Here is a 22277-nt window from a genome sequence, read left to right on the forward strand (position 1 = left end):
TCGAACTGCTAGGTTGGCAGGAGCAGGGACTGAGCAACGGGAGCTCACCCGGTAGCGGGGATTTGAACCGCCAACCTTCTGATCGGCAAGTCCTAGGCTCTGTGGTTTAACCCACAGTGCCACCCACGTCCCCATCTTACCTTAATGTTAATTCATCATTAGTCGCTATATCCCACACCTCTTTATACCATCCTTCCATTTTATATTCTACTTGCCCCTTCCACTTCCTAGCTATCATAATTCGTGCAGCTGTCAATAAATTTGTGAGCAAGTCCTTCCTAGCCAGCGAACCTTCCACCCCAGGCATCCCCAACCTTTGGCCCTCCAGATGTTCTGGACTACAATTCCCATCATCCCTGACCACTGGTCCTGTTAGCTAGGGATCATGGGAGTTGTAGGCCAAAACATCTGGAGGGCCGCAGGTTGGGGATGCCTGTTCCACCTCATCGTAAATTGATAATAATGCTACCTCTGGACCCCCAACACATTTCAGAAGGGTGTGCAAATCTCTCCCTCCCCAGCAGCTGCCTCCTTGCCTTGGACAGGGCTTCATCGCCCTCGGCCTTCTCATGCTGAGAGACCTCCTTCTCCAGAAGGGCTTTGCTCAGGGCTTCCTTCACCAGCACAAGCTCCTTCTTCAGGCCTGACTTCTTTGCTTCCAGCTGCTCCAGCTGCTTGCGACTGGGAGACAGAAGAGGGGAGAAACTGAAATTGAAATACTTTATTGACACTTGTACAACTTGTATACAGTGAGATTACACGAGCACCCCCCACTCAGCTCTCTTAGTCTTAATTCCCCTCGTTTACTGACGCACACCCACCAAACCCGAAAGTCAGTTGCCCTGTTGTTATCTTTTCATTCAGCAGCCCAACAGCCCACAGATAGAAGCTGTTCTTTACCCTGTTGGTGCGACTAATTGTGCTTCTACATCTTCTGCCTGAGGGCAGGAGATCAAGAAAGTGCCGGCCACGGTGTGAATCATCCCTGAGAATTTTTCTCACTTTCCTGAGGCAACATTCTTCCAATATTTTATCCAACGGATTCATGGGACAGCCCATAATATCTTGTGCTGTATTCACCACCCTCTGTAGGCACTTCCTATCAGATGATGTCAAACCAGCGTACCACACCGTGATGCAGTATGAAAGGACACTTTCTATTGTTGACTGGTAGAAGGAGATCATCAAATGTTGATTGACATCATTCTTCCGCAATACTCTGAGGAGATGGGAGTCTCTGTTGGGCTTTCTTAACCACCTGGGTTGTATTGATTTTGCAAGTAAGGTCTTCATTGAGATAAACTCCTAGGAATTTAAAGGAAGAGACTCTCTCCACACAGCCTTCCCCGATTTACAGCGGGGCTAGTTCTCCTCTCTTCCTCCAAAAGTCCACACCATCTCCTTTGCCTTGCTGATATTAAGGTGCAAGTTGTTCCCTAGGCACCATGTAGATATTTTCTGTACCTCCCCTCTATACGCCAATTTATCTCCACCTGTTATTAAACCCATTATGGTGGTGTCCTCTGCAAACTTAATAATTGCAGTAGACAGGTCAGATGATACACAATCGTATGTATACAATGAATACAGGTAGGGACTTATCACACATCCCTGTTGTGTGCCAGCACTGATTTTTAAGAAATCACTAGACAAGATGCCAGCTGTTCACCCCCACGGCATTCTACCTCGGGTTGAACAAAGGTGGCATATTCACAGAGAGACCCTGTTGTCAAGTCCGGTTCCCAGGGCGTTTAAAAAAAGGACCGGTGAAGACAGCTCTATGGTGGAGATTTGGCAAGGACAATGCCTCCATGAAACATGTCTGTAGAGTGTTCTCTGCTTGCTAAGTTGTGGGAGAAAGTGATGGGCTGTGTAACTACGACTGCACAGATAAAGCTAAAACTTTCAGCAGAGAATATTCTTTTGAACTATATGCCTATTGCATGGAAGTTAACAATGGGACAAGGCACCCTAACGGTGTCCAAGAGACTGAGACTGATGAGTTGGAAGAGTAAAGATATGGTCCCCTTCAGTCAATGGACTGGCAACACGACAACACTAGCAACTTATGAACGGACTGCTTATTAGATGTAGGCTTCGGATAAATATGACGACGTTTGGAATGGGTTTCAACAGAATGTAGCAGGCTATTCATATCTATACATGTATTAGGATAATTACCTGTATGGGCAATCTATCCGGAAGATATTTGTATTTTGAGGAGTTAGTGATCTGACATGGTTATGCTTCCTGCCCCCTGTTCCTTCCCTTTCCCTATCTTTTGTTAAGCTCTTTGATGGCTGAGAGCAGCCTTTAATGTTGGAAGGAAGCGACAGTGATGAGTGCCTTCTTTGATGTTGGACATTGTTTCAAGAAAGTGAGGCACTGGGCAGCTAATGAATGTATGTAAGCAGTTGGGCAAACCACACAGGTGAATCGGATGGTTGTGGGCAGAGTTTGAGAGAGAATCTCGTGCACGGACTGATGGCCATGGGGCCGTGCAAACTGAGGGCTTCCAAGTGGGAGATTGAAGGGCTTGTTTGGTATGTATATATTGCTTGCTGTTTAGAATAAAACATTTAATCTTCTCACTCACTTGTGTTTTGTATTACTTCTGAATCTCATATGTAGACATAACCTCATATCTCTTTACATAAGAATGTACGGGAGTATATTACATTGCAGTTTTGCACACTGTTTCTTTCTACAAATTTCCGTTCTTTTTATTTTCTCGATTTTTCTTTTCTCTGCATCACATTGTTTCTTTATCACTGCAATTCTTTCAATTAAAAATATTAATACCCAAAAAAATATCATGCTTCCTGGGCAGACAACATTCAACATCTTTGCAGAGTCCACTACGCTGGCTCCCAGTACATTTCTGAGTACAATTCAAAGTGTTGGTGCTGACCTTTAAAGCCCTAAACGGCCTCGGTCCTGTATACCTGAAGGAGCGTCTCCACCCCCATCGTTCTGCCCGGACACTGAGGTCCAGCGCCGAAGGCCTTCTGGCGGTTCCCTCGCTGCAAGAAGCCAAGTTACAGGGAACCAGGCAGAGGGCCTTCCCTGTAGTGGCACCCGCCCTGTGGAACGCCCTCCCATCAGATGTCAAAGAGCAAAACAACTACCAGACTTTTAGAAGACACCTGAAGGCAGCCCTGTTTAGGGAAGCTTTTAATGTTTAATAGACGATTGTATTTTATTATTCTGTTGAAAGGGTATAAACAATAAATTATTATTATTATTACTATTATTATTATTATTATTATTATTATTATTTTGACTTGGTGTTTTGAAGGAAGCTCCATACCTTCCCAGCATGCCTCTGTGTCGCTGCAAAATGTCCCCCAACCCTAGTGCCAGAGAACTGGACCTGAGTCCACACAAGCTTCAGCCCCTCTTGACGAGACACCCTCCCCCAAGAAAAAAACCCTCCCCAATCTCCCACTTTACCTCCGCTCAATTTCCTTCCGAGCCCGTTCCTGGTCCTTTAAGATGTCCTCTTTCTCCTCTTCCAGGCCATCACGCTGTCGCTGAAGGTCGCTGTTGGCCAGCTGCAGTTTCTCCTTTTCCTGATGGAGGACCTCCAGCTTCTGCTGCAAAAGCTGCAGGTTCTTTTCCAGGTTCGTCTTCTCGCTGGAGAGGAGAAAGGAGGGGGACACTACAGCAGGGCGAGGACAATAAGGGAGCAGAGGACAGCGCCCATTCCATCAACTTCCCACAACAGCCGTTGAGGCTGTTCCATCCCAGTGCATTCACAACCATGACCATCTCTCTCTCTTGAGAAGAGGGGGAGTCACATGGGCAAGTGGACAGCCAACACTTAAGGACAATAAGTTTAAAATAACCAAAAAGAAAAAGAAAAGAAGGTAATATAAGGTTAGCCTAAATTTACTACCCATTGTGTGTTTTGGTTGTGCTGCACAATCTGTCGACTTCAGGAAACTGGAAACCAGAGTCCCAACAATCGTAGTATCCTTCTCTGCTGAACTGTGTTTATTGGTGCTTACCGTATTTTTCGCTCTATAAGACGCACCAAACCACAAGACGCACATAGTTTTTGCAGGAGGAAAACAAGAAAAAAAATATTCTGCATCTCAGAAGCCAGAACAGCAAGAGGGATCGCTGCGCAGTGAAAGCAGCAATCCCTCTTGCTGTTCTGGCTTCTGGGATAGCTGCGCAGCCTGCATTCACTCCATAAGACGCACACACATTTCCCCTTACTTTTTAGGAGGGAAAAAGTGAGTCTTATAGAGCAAAAAAATACGGTAGGTCATTTTAGACATCAGGGAAGTTTTTAATGTGTGACATCTTAGTGTGTTTTTGGTCTTTTGTTGGAAGCCGCCCAGAGTGGCTGGGGAAACTCAGCCAGATGGGCGGGGTATAAATAATAAATTATTGTTGTTGTTGTTGTTGTTGTAAGGAAAGGGATGTGAATTAGAAATAACTGGGAAAACAATGCAGCAACAAGAGGCGGAGTACAAGAAGCCAATTTTGGGGGGCAGAGACTCTCCTTCAGGTATACAGGGCCGAGGCCGAGAGAGGGACCCCCCGCTCCCACACCACAGTGCTGAATTACTCCTCCAGACTGGAAAGAAGGCAGCCCAGAGCGCTGACTCACACAGAGAAACGCAAGCCTTCTCTGGATGCAGGTTGTTCTGCTGCCCCTCTGGGCAGGGGACTGGGGTTCAGTCCTTAAATGCCAGCACACACACAAGCCCTTTCAGCAGAGGCTTCTGGGAAGGAGACACAGCCAGGGCAGGCACTCAGACAGAGAGTCAGTGGGGAAATTTCACAAAGGCATTCCTTGCCTTCCTGGTGCTCCTTGCTTCCTTCAAGAGGGCAATTCGAGGTGCCTCACCTGCCCAGCAGTTCGGCGGAAGACCGAAAGCGGTTGGCATCGTGAGCCGCGTCCTCCTTGGCTTGCAACAGCCTGTCCAGGTCCCCCTTCAGCTGCAGGATCTTCTGCTCCAGGGAACGGCGCTCGTTGTCGCTCTCTGCCAACTGCCTCTTCAGGGATGACACCAGGTCCTGCGCAGCCTCGTATTTCCCCCGGAGGTCCTGGGCGTAAAAAGTAAAAGCAAGCAGCAACGTCAGGCTCAGGAACAGACCGGCAGGTAGCAAAGCCCACGCCCAGATGAGGAAAAGGAGAACTCTGATCGCTGGGGTTGTTACCACTGTATTTCTCTCCCAGAGAGCAGCTCACAGCACAGCAGAGAACCACCACCATATATGAAGCAGTTAATAATAATTATTATTATTATTATTATTATTATTATTATTATTATTATTATTATTATTTGTACCCCACCCATCTGGCTGGGTTTCCCCAGCCACTCTGGGCGGCTTCCAACAAAAGACCAAAAATATACTAAGATGTCACACATTAAAAACTTCTCTGATGTCTAAAATGACCTAAGCACCAATAAACACAGTTCAGCAGAGAAGGATACTACGATTGTTGGGACTCTGGTTTCCAGTTTCCTCAAGTTGACAGATTGTGCAGCACAACCAAAACACACAATGGGTAGTAAATTTAGGCTAGCAAGGAGGGCTTACTTGTCGGCTCTGGTGGCACATGTTTTGTGTACATGTTTACTTTCTCTATCTATTGTTGTCTTGTACAATTCTATGGAAGCCTCCTGAGAATCTCTCTTTCTGACTGTCTTTCCTAAAGGTAAAAAGGTATAGGGCCCCTGGACGGTTAAGTCCAGTCAAAGGCGACTATGGGGTTGCGGTGCTCATCTCACTTTCCGGCTGAGGGATCCAGTGTTTGTCCACAGACAGCTTTCTGGGTCGTGTGGCCAGCATGACTAAACCGCTTCTGGCACAACGGAACACCGTGACGGAAACCAGGGCGCACGGAAAAGCCGTTTACCTTCCTGCCAGAGAAGTACCTATTTATCTACTTGCCCTGGTGTGCTTTCAAACTGTTAGGTTGGCAGGAGCTGGGACAGAGTAATGGGAGCTCACCCCATCACCTTCTGAGTGGCAAGCCCAAGAGGCTCAGTGGTTTAGACCACAGTGCCACCCGTGTCCCCGTGTCTTTCCTAAAACCAGGCTATTATCCCCACACACACACATCATGGCAGGTGATGAGGCTGCCAACTAAGTCTGCAAATCCAGAGGTGAGAGGCCAGATGCCATTTGGAACACAGGTGTCCCCGATCCGGGTGACAAGAATCAGAATAAGTTACGGAAAACGAGACCAACTGAGGACATCTGCATGGTCTAGACAGGGCAGAAGCCCAGTTTGTACTCCTGCTCTCACACAGGGAGAGTGACCAATGCCTTTTTGGGGGTGGCCTCTTCCCTTGCAGTTTAGGAACTCCTCTCTCCCCTTCCCGCCCCCAATCTTGATTGTCAGTCAGTCAAGTTTATTGCTTATAGCCAAAGGCTGCTGCAGTGTATACAATGTCATTCAATAAAATATATACTAGTTTGACACAAAAACTTAAAACATTTACATTGTCAAAACCTGACCTAATCTGCACAAAACTATAGAAACTCTTTAATATATAAATTGAAACATTTGGCAATAAAATTTATAAGCTAAAATCACCGTGGGGTCACTCATATATTAACAGCAATATTATATAATACAGTAGACAATTATGTACAAAGTTTAGTGAGAAAGATACAACTTGGTGTAGATGGGGTCAAATAAATTCATCTCCTTTGCAGTTGATAGCTATCTCGGCTATATAATTTTTTCTAATTTTCCTGGCGGCAGTTGCAAAAAGTGCTACACACCAGGTCACATACTAATCAATGTCTGCAAGGAGATATAGAATCATGACCCAATCTTGAGTGAGACAAACACTGTTTAGGGGAGCTTTTCAATATTCAGTTTTTATTATGTTTTTATATATGTTGCAAGCAGCCCAGAGAGTCTGTGGCAAAATTATTATTATTATCCTCTCCCGCGCTCCCTTCTATGAAGCGGGCCTGCTCAGGATTTTGGCAAGGGCCTTCTTCCCCCAAGTGCACCATCTGCCTCCCTGGCCTTTGGGGTGATTGGGGCTGTGGGGTGGGAATCGGACGCCCCTCTCCTCCTTTACCTGAAGCTGCAGCTGGCGCTTCTGCAGGGCCGACTGCACCACCGCCAGTGTGGAGTCAGGGAAGATGGGGGACAGGCTGCGGCGGTGGGGGGAGGAACGGCGCAGCGGAGAGGGCGTCCGGAAGCTGGAGGACAAGCCCCGCAGGCTGAGCCCGGTGGCGTCGCTGTCTGAGGTTTCCGTGGCCGGGAGGTGGACGGCACTGTCCGCGTCAGAGATCACAGCCTACGGGGAGAACAAAAATAAAAACTCAGAGTGGGACCAGGCAGAAGTGCCCCCTCACCTGCATACCTGTATACCTGAAGGAGCATTTCCATCCCCATCATCCAGCCCGGACACTGAGATCCAGCACCGAGGGCCTTCTGGCAGTTCCCTCGCTGTGAGAAGTGAGGTTACAGGGAACCAGGCAGAGGGCCTTCTCGGTAGTGGTGCTTGCCCTGTGGAACGCCCTCCCACCAGACGTCAAGGCAATAATCAACTATTTTACTTTTAAAAGACACCTGAAGGCAGCCCTCTTTAGGGTTAGGGTTAGTTTTTAATGTCTGATGCTGTATTGTTTTTGATATTTGGTTGGAAGCTGCCCAGAGTGGCTGGGGAGACCCAGTCAGATGGGCGGGGTATGAATACAGTCATACTTCGGGTTGAAGTAGCTTCAGGATAAGTATTTTCGGGTTGCATGCTGCGGCGACCCAGAAGTAGCAGAGCGCGTTACTTCCAGGTTTCGCCGCTCATGCATGCGCAGACGGTCAAAATGATGTCATGCGCAGAAGCGGCGACCCGCAGACCTGCGGGTTGCATTCGCTTCTGGATGCGAATGCGGCTCCGGAACGCTCACATCCAGAGGTGCCACTGTAATAATATTATTATTATTATTATTATTATTATTATTATCATCTCAGCTTCAAAAGAGATGAGCCAGACGCCACAAAAGGGACAGTGGGGGTCCTCTCCTCTGCCCTGTACCTGAGCGAGGTCCCGCAGGGTCTGCTGCAGCAACTCAGATTCTGTCCGCAGGGCTTCCACCTCCTCGGCTTCAGCCGCAGCCTGTTCCTGTGCACGGGAGGCTTCCTGGAAGCAGACATGGGGCAGGACGGTCAGCAAAGCAAGAGGGACTCTCTGCCAGGTTCTGGCTGCTGGACATTTGGAGGGAGGCAGCTTGGAGGGAACTCAAAGGAACAGAGGATCCACAAAGAAATAAAGAAAATACTAAGAATAGCATATAGTAAAAGGCCAGAGGCATTCCTTTTAGGAATTTTAAATGATGATATTCCAAAAGACAAAACTAAAATTTTCTTACACGCGACCTCTGCAGCAAGAATCCTGGTGGCTAAGTACTGGAAAGGAAATCAGTTACCCACTAGGGGATGTTGGCTGTTTGCAGTATGGTAACGCTGCAGAGAGCTTGCTGGGGAGACCTTGCATTAAAAAGAAAGGACTCAAAAATAACTTAAACTAGGTTTTAATAAGAAAAACAAAAACTCCTTTTACACTAAATACATTAACAACCAAACCAGACCCAACCACCAACCCATCCCCCAGGGTAATGGGAGAGCTAGGTGCTGCTCCTTATATACTACACCCAAATGCTGACACACCTTAATCAAATACAACTCAGCAGCACCTGCTACGTTTCACAGCTGTAAAGCTGGGTCTCGTTATCTTACTCTGGCCCTTGCTCTGGCCCCTTAAAGACATACACATTGGGTGGAACAATGATGAACCTTTACATTTAAATAAACCATTCAACATTTCCCCTGCGGTTCATCATTGTGGAACAAAAACATAAAGCATATTTTGTACATGTCTTTCAAAACAGAATGTCCACGTTGTGATGCATCTTTTAACGAAAGCTTAACTGTTTCATATTTTACGCTTGGTGAATAACACAAATCATAATCTTCGCCTGGAATTTGTTGAAAACCCCTAGCAACTAGTCTTGCTTTGCACCTTACAACTTCATTTTTGTCATTCATTTTAACTCTATAAACCCATTTTGAATCAATAAGTCTCATATCTGGGGTTTGTGGTACAAGAGACCAAGTGTTATGCTCTTTTAAAGAAGCTATCTCAGAGTTCATAGCTTTATACCAATTTGCAGCTTGTTGCTTAGGTAATTTCTGAACATCATTGAAGCTTTTTGGCTCAAAAACTGCCTTATTGGCATACACAGTATTAAAATGTTCATCTGCAAAACGTTGTGGCTTCTGTCTCTTTCTATCTGAACGTCTCAGTCCGGAAGGAGAGTCAGACTCCTCAGACTTAATGGGACTAAGTGAACCACTAGTTTCAGGTTGTAAATCATTGTCAGATTGAAGAGATGCCTGTAGGCTAAGCTCACGGTCAGAAAACTCTTGAGGCACCTCCCCTTGGGTGCCTGTGACTTTAAATCATCAAACAAATCAGATTCAACAGACTTTTTGTCTTTTCCCATTAATTCAGAAGCACCATTTCCTGCTGCTGCTGCTTCTTCCTCTTCTTCCTCAGTATTATCTATACCATCAGTATCTTGGAAGACAGCAACTCCATTCCAATTTACAGTTTGTATCATGCTTCTGGTAATATGAAATTTGCCAGTTGCTGGTATGTAAATTCTGTACGCCCCCTGCTGGTAGCCCATTAATTTTCCCTGGACACTGCGTTCACCCAATTTCTGCTTAGCGGGATAATGCATTATTACATCTGAACCCCAAATGCGTAGGTATTTCAGATTAGGGCGTTTTTTAAACAGCTTCTCATAGGGGGTGACATCTAAACCAGAATGATAACTGCGATTTCTAACATAACAAAAAGCATTAAGCGCTTCAGCCCAAAAGTCTTTGGGCAGATTAGCATCGTGCAGATAAGTTTTAACCCCTGCCTGTAGGTCACGCTGCACAACTTCAACAAGCCCATTTTGCCAGGGACTTTGGGGGCAAGATAACTCATGAGTAGTCCCCTGCGCTTCCAGGAATTTCTCAAAATCCTCAGAAACAAATTCCCCGCCCCGGTCAGAAAATAGGTTCTTAATTGGTTTGTTAAAGTGCGTTTTTACCCAGTTGCAAAAAACTTTGTACTTCTCAAATGCTTGGGACTTCTCAGCTATTGCATAAGTCCAACAATATCTACTATACTGGTCTATCAGAGTAAGCCAGTACTTAGAACCTCCTAATGATGGTGGGAGTGGCCCAACTAAATCACAATGTACACGCTCAAATGGCTCAGTTACTTTCCTATCTGAGCATCTACCCTTGCGTGCAACCTTAATCTTATTCTTGCAACAGGATAGACATTGCATAAAGAATTTACATGGTTTTAAGTTGAGGCCATCAACAATATTCTTTGTCTTAATTACATCAGCAAAATTCAGGTGTCCCAGAATTCTGTGCGCCTCATGGACACACCCGGAATGTGGCCTTACATTCCTCAACCCCTGGCTTGACTGTGCTGCTCTGCAATTTATAGGCGATTGGGAGTAGGTGCGAAAATACAGTCTATATAAACCATCAGATTCCCGGGCATATAATAGACGTTTGTTCCCATCAAAAAACTCACACATTGACTTTAAGAAACGCACAGTTATGCCTTGACGAGCAAAACACCATACTGATAATAAATTGTCCACTGACGGGCAGTAAATGCAGTTCGCTATTGTAATGTTTAAAGAGTCAAGTTTAACAGTACCCCTGCCAAGCGACTGCAAGACTTGTGAATTGGCTAAATGTACATTACCAATTTCCTCTTCAAAAGAAATAAACAAGCTTCGATCGTTGCAAATATGCTGAGATGCTCCTGAGTCCACAACAAAAGACTTCCACTTGGCATCTTTAATTCTTTTACGATCTGTTGTCCGAGCATGAAAAGCTCGGGGCTCGTTTCTGTCTCTACTATACGATGTCGGCTGCTGGGCTGACGACCGTGACTGACGAACAGAAACAGGCTTGGGAGTACTTTGCTTTCTTTTGGATCTGCAGTCCTTTGCAAAATGTCCTTGTTTATTGCAGAACCAACAACGCTTTGCAGCTTTAAATGCAGTTGTATCACCACAGGTTTGCATATGGCGTTCCTCATTACTTCTGGAAATAGGAGTGCTTATGGCACAAGCCTCCCTTCTGTCCAACTCGCCCATTAATCTTGCCGTTACCCCTTCCACAGTTAATTGTGCTGGTGGAACAGCAGATATCTGGCTAGCTATACCATCAAAGTCCTCATTAAGGGAACATAGAATGATAAAAACATACTGAATATCAGGTATGTCCATGTCCCTTCGAATTAATTCGCCGCGTATTGCCTCCAGACGTCTCAAGTGTGCTGCCAAATCACCACCAGGCTGCAACTTCGTCTGGTACAACTGCTTGAAAAACGTCAATGCAGATGCTGACTCTTTTCTAACATGCACTGCTGCAAGACTGTCCCACATTTCTTTGGCAGTTTTCTTATTTCTTATATAGACTACTTGCTGGTCGCTGACTGCCAAATTAATTATCGCCCTGGCTTTTGCATCTCCTTTTGACCAAGCATTAGTCACAGGGTCAGGAGGGTCATCAGTTACATAGGTCCATACTTCTCTAGAGGTCAAAAGCGCCTCCACCCGAAAAGACCATAAACTATAGTTCTCATCTGTTAGCTGTGGGAAGACCAGAGCCTTCTCAGCTTCAGGAACCCGGTCAACCATTCTGGAACTCTTCCAGACCCACAGAACTACGCTAACAGGAGAAGGAGTTTTCAAACCTTTCTCAGAGTCCAAAAATATGCAGTCATCCACTCAGCAGCTGGGCCCATAACCAAAGATGTTGGCTGTTTGCGGTATGGTAACGCTGCAGAGAGCTTGCTGGGGAGACCTTGCATTAAAAAGAAAGGACTCAAAAATAACTTAAACTAGGTTTTAATAAGAAAAACAAAAACTCCTTTTACACTAAATACATTAACAACCAAACCAGACCCAACCACCAACCCATCCCCCAGGGTAATGGGAGAGCTAGGTGCTGCTCCTTATATACTACACCCAAATGCTGACACACCTTAATCAAATACAACTCAGCAGCACCTGCTACGTTTCACAGCTGTAAAGCTGGGTCTCGTTATCTTACTCTGGCCCTTGCTCTGGCCCCTTAAAGACATACACATTGGGTGGAACAATGATGAACCTTTACATTTAAATAAACCATTCAACAGGGGAGAGTGGTTATGTAAGCTTTCAGAACATTTAGAATTAGCCAAATTGACAGACAAAAACCAAAAAGTGAAGTAAAAAAAGATTGGGAGTGCCTAAATGAATACCTTAAAAGTCAAGGTTCGAGGGTAGAAATCTGGCTGAGTCTGGAATAACCTTGTGAAGTGAAAGGATAAGAAAGAGGGATTTATATCTAGATGTTCGGATAGAGATGATAAGGAAAACAGGAAGACACAATGAGAGATAAAGGAGGTGCTGTGGGATTGGTAGAAGTCAATGTTTGTTTTTCTTTTTAGTGTTTATATTATTAACTTGTAAGATATGGATTTGCTTTTTTTGTTTTTTTGAATGTTGGTTTTTGTGTTTTGTGTATTGTTATTTTTCAATATTTTTCGTGTTGTTGTGTGGAAAATACTAATAAAATTTATATTATAATTTTTTAATAAAAAATTAAACAAAACCAAACAAAAGAAAGAAACAAAGGAACAGAGGAGCCTGCCTGACACTCGAAGCCCACCTGCCTCAGTGTCGTCTACACTGCCTAAACAGCAGCTCTCCAGAGTTTCAGTCCTTCCCAGCCATACCTGGTTCTACTTACCAGGGATGAATCCTTAACCTGCTGGGTGCCATAGCTGTCAACTTTCCTCTTTTCTTGCGAGGAATCCTATTTGGAATAAGGGAATTTCCCTTTAAAAAAGGGAAATGTTGACAGCTATGCTGGGTTCCCCAAAGATGTCGCAAACTTGTTTTCAGCTGCTACAGAGAGGGGAGCACCCAAAAGCACCAAATTCAAAATACGAGAAAGGAAATTCCGAATCAATGTGAGGAAGAACGTTCTGAGGGTCAGAGCAGTCCGGCCGTGGAACAGGTGGTGGACTCTCCTTCATGGGAAGTTTTTTAGCAGAGGTTGGCTGGATTGATGTCTGTCAGAGAGCCTTCAGCTGCGATTCCTGCACTGCAGGGGGTTGGACTGGATGACCCTTGGGGTTCCCTCTGCAGTTCTACAAATTTATGATTCACCCAGGCAGGGTCGGAAGGGCTTTAAGCATTAATAAATCTCCTCCCTCTGGTTCCACCCCCCAGTTTTTCATCCATGGCAAAGCTCAAATGAAGTGGGACTCGAGTGAGAAGAAGATTAGACCATAACGAACACACACACCAAAAGGGGACGAGGAAATTTACCGTCGTTCTCAAAGGAGGCAAAGAAGAGAGGAGTTGGGAAGTGGGAAGAAAAGCTTAGGAAAACTCTCTCTCTCTCTCTCTCTCTCTCTCTTCCCTTTTTAAACATCTCAATATAGAAGGAGACACCTTCACCCCGGTATGGCTCTCCTTTACCACATGCACAGCCCAACAAGACAACGACAAAAATCCACCAACGACATGCAAATCAATATGGCTAACCTGATCCAAAACACCCACCCACCCCACTCACACATGAAAACGAAGACCACCACAGCCAGCCACAAATGAACAACCACACCCTAGGCCAACCCCAACCTCTCTCACCACCAAAGGAACACAAGCGAACAGCAAAGAACCTGCACAAGCAACGCTGACACCAAACCCTACATATACAGTGGTACCTCGGGTTAAGTACTTAATTCGTTCCGGAGGCCCGTTCTTAACCTGAAACTGTTCTTAACCTGAAGCACCACTTTAGCTAATGGGGCGCGCCGCTGGAGCACAATTTCTGTTCTCATCCTGAAGCAAAGTTCTTAACCCGAGGTACTATTTCTGGGTTAGCGGAGTCTGTAACCTGAAGCGTCTGTAACCCGAGGTACCACTGTAGTAAGTAAAATAGAAACATCGCCACCCCCTCTTTCCCCCTTATTTTCCCAATGTCTCAGCAAATGAAACTGATTTGGGGGAAAAGTTACATGGAAAAAATATATATACAAGAGAGAGACATTGCACACACTTTTGTAAATCAAGGAATAAAGAAAGAAAGAAAGAAAGAAAGAAAGAAAGAAAGAAAGAAAGAATAAATGGAATATTGGAGCACAGAAAGCAGAAGGAGGAAGACAAAGGTGGGATGAAATGCAACAGAGTCCCAGGCTCAAGTGGGAGAGGAAGGGGGGGGACACATGCCAGCCTGGGGGGGGCAGAACTGGGGGGGGCGCGGCACCAGGAGTGGGGAGAGCCCTTAGGGCCACACGGCCCCCGACAGAGCAGATGCCTGGCGAGCTGCATCTTCTTGAAGGCCACCCAATGCACTCCATCATCCTCCTCCCCCAAAACCCAGCTGCCTCCTCTCACCAAACTCTCCAGCTTCTGGGTCAGCGCCTCAATTGCCTTGGTCTTCTCCGCGTTCTGGCCTTTCAAGCGCTCCAGGCTGGACGTGACTTCGTTGATCCTGGAGGGCAAGGGAAGAGAAAGCCTCGGCGGTCAGTTCTGGGCCGGTGGGGGCGTTCGGGGGTCTATTCTGGCCTTGCGGGGCATGGGAGAGCTTCGGAAGTAGTCCTCTTGCAGGCAGAGCAGATGGGCCCTGCGCCTGAGCCAAGTTCCTCAGCAGAAACCCCACGTGCAAAGAGTGAGGAACATTTCGGGGGGGGGAGGCCATAGCTCAGTGGTTGAAAGACATCTGAAGACAGCCCTGTATCAAAAAGGTTTCATTTTATTGTTTTTATGTCTTGGAAGCTACCCAGAGTGGCTGGGAAAGCCCAGCCAGATGGGCAGGGTATAAATAATATTTGTTTGTTTGTTTTCCCCAGCCACTCTGGGTGGCTCCCAACAGAAATAATAATAATAATAATAATAATAATAATAATAATAATAATAATAATGATGATGATGATGCAACAAAACACCAGACATTAAAAACTTCCCTAAACAGGACTGCCTTCAGACGTCTTCTAAAAGTCAGAAACAGTGGTACCTCGGGTTAAGAACTTAATTCGTTCTGGTGGTCCGTTCTTAACCTGAAACGTTCTTAACCTGAGGTACCACTTTAGCTAACAGGGCCTCCTGCTGCCGCCGCGCAATTTCTGTTCTCATCCTGGGGCAAAGTTCTTAACCTGAGGTACTACTTCCAGGTTAGCGGAGCCTATAACCCGAAGTGTTTGTAACCTGAGGTGCTTGTAACCTGAGGTGCTTGTAACCTGAGGTACCACTGTAGTTGTTTATTTCCTGATGGGAGGGCGTTCCACAGGGCGGGTGCCACCACTGAGAAGACCCTCTGCCTGGTTTCTCCTACCCCGGCCACAGGCCATGCGGGAGGCCAGAGCAGGCTCCGCTGCCAGGTGCTAAACCTGCCTCCCCCAACCATTCCCCCCTCCCTGGTACCTGTTGCCCAGCTCGGCCTTCTCCATGTCGCAGCGGACCTGCAGCTGGATCATGTCGCGGACCTTGTCCTTCAGCTGCTCCTCCAGCTGCGCCATCAGCAGCGCCTGCTTCTCCAGGGTGGCACCGGTGCTGCTCTCTGACAGGCGCAGGTTGCTGCTCAGGTTCAGGCAGGCAGCATGGACCGTGCGGCTGGAGCGGGAGAGTTCGTGGCCCAGCTCAGAGAGGTCCCTGCCAAGACAGGGAGCAAGAGGAGTTGCTCAGGGGAGAGAAATGCAGGTAATAATATACCCGTATTTTTCGCTCTATAAGACGCACTTTTCCCTTTCTAAAAAGTATGGGGAAATGTGTGTGCGTCTCATGGAGCAAATGCAGGCGGGAGGCTCTGCTCAGCGCTACCTTTAAAGAGCCGCTGGAGCATGTGTGCGGCTCTTGGGGGCTTTTTCCCGAGGAGGGAAAAGGGCAGCCCTTGTTCAACAAAAGAATAATTTTTGTTCAACAAGAGAGAGGCTGCACGCAGCTATCCCATAACCTTCTGGGATTCTGAATATTTTTTTTCTTGTTTTCTTCTTCCAAAAACTAGGTGCGTCTTATGGTCTGGTGCGTCTTATAGAGCGAAAAATACGTTAAGTGCGGTGGTATCTCTGGATGTGAATGGGATCCGTTCCGGAGCCCCATTCACATCCTGAGCAGAACGCAACCCGCACCTGCGCGTCGCGATTCGCCGCTTCTGCGCATGACATCATTTTGAGCGTCTGCGCATGCACGAGTGACGAAACCCAGAAGTAATGTGTTCCGTTACTTCCGGGTCGCCACGGAGCGTAACCTGAAAGCGCTCAAACTGAAGCGACTTTAACCCAAGGTATGACTGTACCGACATCGCAAAGGAGCAGAAAATACTTTTTATGTCTGGGACAACAGCCGCTCAGATGCTACTAGCCCAGATATAGAAAGAAGACAAAGGAGAGAGAAATGGCATGCTAAGCTGATGGACTACATTGAAATGGCAAAGCTGACTGGAAAACTCACAAACCAAGAGGAGAATTTTTTAAAAAAAGAATGGGAAAATGTTTATAATTTATCTAGGAGACCCCTGCAAGCAAATAGAAACATTAGCAGGATTTGAAACCCACTTGTAATGTAACAAATACTATGGATAATATGATTTAAAATATAGAATATGGAATAATATGCAGCTGTAAATGTTGACACTAGGACCCATGAAGGGGATGGCGTGGAAGTCTTGACCCCAGTCAAGCTTGCAAAAATCTATTATTTGCCCGATAATAAATGTTGGAAATGTAAGGAAACTGAAGGTACATTCTTTCACCTTTGGTGGACGTGCCCTAAGATTAAGGCTTTCTGGGAAATGATATATAATGAATTGAAAAAGGTATTTAAATATACCTTCTTGAAGAAACCAGAGGCCTTCCTCTTGGGCATGGTCGGCCAATTGGTGCAAAAGAAGGACAGAACGTTTTTTATGTATGCTACAACAGCAGCAAGAATACTTATTGCAAAGTATTGGAAGATGCAAGATTTACCCACTCTGGAAGAATGGCAGATGAAGATGATCGACTGTATGGGATTGGCAGAAATGACTGGCAGAATCCGTGACCAGGGAGAAGAGTCGGCGGAAGAAGATTGGAAGAAATTTAAGGACTATTTACAGAAATATTGTAAAATTAAAGAATGTTGAATGATGTTGGATTGAAATTAAGGGGTTTCCAGCTGTAATGTTTTGAGATAAGGATTTGCTGAGTAAATAATTTGAATTGGAATACAAGAAGGGGAGGTATGAGGAGGTCAGGGAAATATGTCATAGAAAATTTAAGTATTGAGAACTGTATGTGTTTTTTTTTTCTTTTTTTCTTTTTGTTTGTATAAAATTGGAAACTTAATAAATATCTTTATTTAAAAAAAAGGAAGTCTTGAGATTCAGAGTAATCTCTATAGTATATGGATATGCATTTGGAATGTTATAAATTCGTATTTGTAAAATCAAAGAAAAATGATTTCAAAAAGAGAGAGCAATGCAGGCAACAACATGCACCTCCACTGCCCAGGCAGCACCACCAAAAGTGCACTTAAAACTGTGCTCCGAGCTTCTTAAGATTCACAGTTACCATTTAGTTCAGGTTTCTAGACCTCATGAGGTATGCTGATTTTCAAATGGCTGGGGGAAATGCTCAGTCACTTCCTGCCCCTACAAAATGACGAGCAGACAAGGGAATAAACATTCCACACACACACAAAAAAAGCACTGAGAGGGACATCTGCTCAATTTAATCAATTAGTATATTTTTGTGCAAATTATTATTTTATTATTATTTACTGAATTCATATACCACCCTGTACCTGGAGGTCTCAGGGCGGTTCACAGAACAAAATCAAAATATAAAACCACAAAATATATACAGTCACACCTTGGATCTTGGACGCCTTGGCTCCCGAACGTTTTGGCTCCCGAACGTCGCAAACTCGGAAGTGATTGTTCCAGTTTGCAAACTGTTTTTGGAAGCCAAACGTCCAACGGGGCTTCCGATTGGCTGCAGGAGCTTCCTTCAGCCAATCAGAAGACACACTTTGGTTTTTGAATGTTTTGGAAGTCGAATGGCCTTCTGGAATGGATTCTGTTCGACTCCCATGGTATGACTGTAATCAAAATGAAAACAACAAAACTATAACACACACACCCCCCCAAAAAAACCCCCACTACATTTTAAATGGGCAGAATCAAGCAGATTTGTATAATTTTTCATTTATACACCGATCTGCCCAGTTTTCTCAGTGGCTGTTTTTGGAAATGTCCCATAAGACAGACTCCAAGCACAGTCAGGGGCGGATTTAGGTTTGATGAGGCCCTAAGCTACTGAAGGTAATGGGGCCCCTTATTGGTCCAGATGTCCTTTGTCAACAACAAATTGTCATTTTTGTGTGTGTTCAGTATACGCTGTATGGTAATTTATGGACCTAACAGATATCTAAAGTCATTTGCACATGTTGCCATGCAACCAGTGCATGCAGAATGTAGGCACCCTATGTATAGAAATGAGCAAACCAGTGATATTTTAGGGCAGGGAGAGGCAACCTAAGGCCCGGGGGCTGGATGCGGCCCAATCGCCTTCTCAATCTGGCCCGCGGACAGTCCAGGAATCAGAATGTGTCCTTTTATTTAAAATGCATCTCTGGGTTATTTGTGCGGCCTGCCTGGTGTTTTACATGAGTAGAATGCGTGCTTTTATTTAAAATGCATCTCTGGGTTATTTGTGGGGCATAGGAATTCATTCATTATTATTTTTTCAAAATATAGTCCGGCCCCCCACATGGTCTGAGGGACAGTGGACCGGTCCACAGATAAAAAAGGTTGCTGACCCCAGTTTTAGGGAACAGGATAGCAGGTGGGGAACATTACTTACATCATAGGAACCTACACAACACAAAACACTGCTGCTGTATGTAGGTTTTATTTGTTTTGTTTTTTATCTTATATTTTGGAAATATCCATCCAGGGTTTTTTCCTTCAATTTTTTTGAGGGGCCCCGAGAGAGTGGGGCCATAAGCTATAGCTTGTTTAGCTTATATGTAAATCCGGCACTGGGCGCAGTAACAACAGCAGCTTGAGCCTGGGCAGTGTGGACAGGCCCAGCTTTGGGGCTGTGGCCAAGGCTGCTGTTCTGAGGGCTGACCTTTCCATCGTGGTCTTCATCTCCCCAAAGTGCCTCCTGAACCCCACCACTTGCCGCCAGAGGGTGAGCAGGCGGCTGTGCTCGTTGCGGAAGTACGTGTTGAAAGTCTGAAAGGGAGAAGGAGAAGCCGCAGGCTGAGGACAGTGGCGGCAACAAGAAAGCGCTTCTGCAGTGCCAGACCACAAAAAGTCAGCAGTCAGGGGGGCAGGCAGCCGGCTTCTCAGAGAGGCAGGTCCCGCAAGCTCCCCCCTCGTTTAATTTTTTTTTTTTAATTAATTTTTATTTTTTTACCAGCCACCAAAACACCAACAGTGAAACCCACCAGGCGGCTGATACATTGGGTATACAATATTCAATAATAAATTCAATTATATTCAGTAACAACATATTCAAATTAATCATATGTACACTTCTATATGTACACTTCATATATTAATCAGATGTACACTTCTAATCATATGTATACTCCTCCTTCCACAAGGTTTATGTAACTTTTAACATTTTAAAGGTAAAGGGACCCCTGACCATTAGGTCCAGTCGTGATCGACTCTGGGGTTGCGGCGCTCATCTCGCTTTACTGGCCGAGGGAGCCGGCGTACAGCTTCCGGGTCATGTGGTCAGCATGACTAAGCCGCTTCTGGCGAACCAGAGCAGCGCACGGAAACGCTGTTTACCTTCCCACCAGAGTGGTACCTATTTATCTACTTGCACTTTGACATGCTTTTGAACTGCTAGTTGGGCAGGAGCAGGGACCGAGCAACGGGAGCTCACCCTGTCGTGGGGATTCAAACCGCCGACCTTCTCATTGGCAAGTCCTAAGCTCTGTGGTCTAACCCACAGCGCCACCCGCGTCCCTTTAAAATTTTAATTGCCCCAAATTGTTCAAACCTACTCTAATAATTCAATATCTTCTCAAACCAATCCTCCTCTTTCTCACTGACCTCAAACCCTTTCATTCTATGTATCTTATAAAATTATAATATTATTAGGGCTTTTTCCTCCATTGGTTCACCCCTAGCTCTTCTGCATTTTTCCAATTGCTCGCTATAACCTGTCTGGCTGCAATTACCATCAGTTTTACCCATTTGCATTCCTCTCCCCCCCCCCCCCATTTCAAAACCTGCCAAACCCTTTTCACCAGAGGCGATGAAGGCATCGAGGACAGGCTCTGTGCTCTGGCATCCGAGTACGTTTCCGAGCACAATTCAAAGTGTTGGTGCTGACCTTTAAAGCCCTAAACGGCCTCGGTCCTGTATACCTGAAGGAGCGTCTCCACCCCCATCGTTCAGCCCGGACACTGAGATCCAGCGCCGAGGGCCTTCTGGCGGTTCCCTCGCTGCGAGAAGCCAAGTTACAGGGAACCAGGCAGAGGGCCTTCTCGGTGGTGGCACCCGCCCTGTGGAACGCCCTCCCATCAGATGTCAAAGAGATAAATAATTACCTGTCATTCAGAAGACATCTTAAGGCAGCCCTGTTCAGGGAAGTTTTTAATATGTAACGCTGTACTGTTTTAACACTGATTGGGAGCCGCCCAGAGTGGCTGGGGAAACTCAGCCAGATGGGCGGGGTATAAATAATAAATTATTATTATTATATTATTATGGCATCCCTCTGCCTCTTCTCAGACCACTTTCCATCCCTCCCCAAACCTGCCCCCTACCTCAAGCCCCCCACCCCACCCCAGGTTCTCCCATGCCCCAGACCTCCTCCTCTCGCCTCCAGTCCACCTCCCGCTGCTCCAGCTCATCCCGGGCTTTGGTCCAGTCAGCCGTCAGCTTTCGGATGTCCTCACTGAGGGCCTGGTTGGCCGTGTTCGCCTGGTCCAGCTGGTCCCTCAGCATGGCATTGACCTGGGCAAGGCTGGTGCTCCTGCAGGTAACAGGGGGCAGCAGGTAAGGAGGCAGGTCTATTTGGTTTTTTATATACTGGTAATATTTTCTTTAAAAACCCCCGAAGCCTTTCTTTTAGGAATTCTAGGTGCCGAAATCCCAAGGGAGCTGAAATGACTATTTAAGTATGCGACCACCGCTGCGTGGATGTTATTGGCCCAGAGATGCAAAGAAGTTCCTGCCGGAGAAGAATGGCAGATCAAGTTGATGGATTATCCCGAAATGGCCAAAATGAAGGGAAGAATCAGAAATCAGGAAGACCAAAACTTTAATAAGGAATGGGGGAAATTTATATATTTTTTTCCCAAGTAAATTTTTATTGTTTTCCTTACATATTCTTTTCCAACAAACCATATTAATGCCATACATTCCCTTTGACTCTGCCGAGTCGCGACTCCCCTCCCTCCCTGCAATTGGTATATTTAACCCCTTTCTATCGCGCACATCATTCTCACAATAGTACTATTATACACTGAAGGTATTATGTCAATCCTGCTAGTGTCTTAACCTCTTTACAATTCTCCTTGAAATATTCAATAAATTTATTCCAATTATTTTGGTATCTTTGATCTTCCTGGTCCCGGATCCTCCCTGACAATTTGGCAAGTTCTGCGTATTCTGTCAACTTCACCTGCCACTCCTGAATGGTTGGTATGTCTTGTGTTTTCCATCTTTGGGCCAGGAGGGTTCTTGCGGCGGCCGTAGCATACATAAACAGATTTTGGTCTCCCATTTTGATTTCCATTCCTATTAAACCTAACAGACACGCTTCCAGTCTTTTGGGGAAAGTATACCTAAATATTTTTTTGAGTTCATTATAAATTGATTCCCAAAAATTTTTAACCTTATCACAGGTCCACCACATATGAAAATAATCCCCATCTACTTTTTTACATTTCCAACATTTTCTTTCTCTTTTTCTATACATTTTAGCTAACTTTACTGGCGTCAAATGCCATCTATACATCATTTTTAACAAGTTTTCCTTTAGAGCCATACATCCTGTAAATCTCAAACCCTCCTTCCATAGTCTTTTCCACGCTTCCAATTCAATGTTATGCCCAATATCGATTGCCCATTTTATCAATGATTCCTTTATTTCTTCGATTTTTGTATACCATTCAAGCAATAAACTATATATTCTAGATAAAGTTTTACCTTTACCCTCTATTAGCTTGATTTGGAATTTTGATTTTTTGTCTTCAAACCCATT

At 45.5% G+C, this 22277-nt stretch overlaps 1 protein-coding gene across 2 annotated transcripts in view; it reads right to left on the reverse strand.

Annotated features, from left to right (window-relative positions):
- The window catches only part of CROCC (ciliary rootlet coiled-coil, rootletin), a 69901-nt gene that overhangs the window by 34655 nt on the left and 12969 nt on the right, over positions 1–22277 (reverse strand). For both annotated transcript variants that reach the window (XM_053401096.1, XM_053401095.1), the window contains exons 7-15: positions 20879–21044; positions 19176–19282; positions 15490–15717; positions 14464–14560; positions 8022–8126; positions 7062–7283; positions 4862–5061; positions 3454–3636; positions 537–681 (exon numbers count right to left, since the gene is read on the reverse strand). In XM_053401096.1, coding sequence (XP_053257071.1) covers positions 537–681; positions 3454–3636; positions 4862–5061; positions 7062–7283; positions 8022–8126; positions 14464–14560; positions 15490–15717; positions 19176–19282; positions 20879–21044 — 1453 coding nt within the window. The remainder of the gene's footprint in view (positions 1–536; positions 682–3453; positions 3637–4861; positions 5062–7061; positions 7284–8021; positions 8127–14463; positions 14561–15489; positions 15718–19175; positions 19283–20878; positions 21045–22277) is intronic.

Source organism: Podarcis raffonei, chromosome 8 (assembly GCF_027172205.1).
Source record: "Podarcis raffonei isolate rPodRaf1 chromosome 8, rPodRaf1.pri, whole genome shotgun sequence".
Classification (NCBI taxonomy): Eukaryota; Metazoa; Chordata; class Lepidosauria; order Squamata; family Lacertidae; genus Podarcis; species Podarcis raffonei.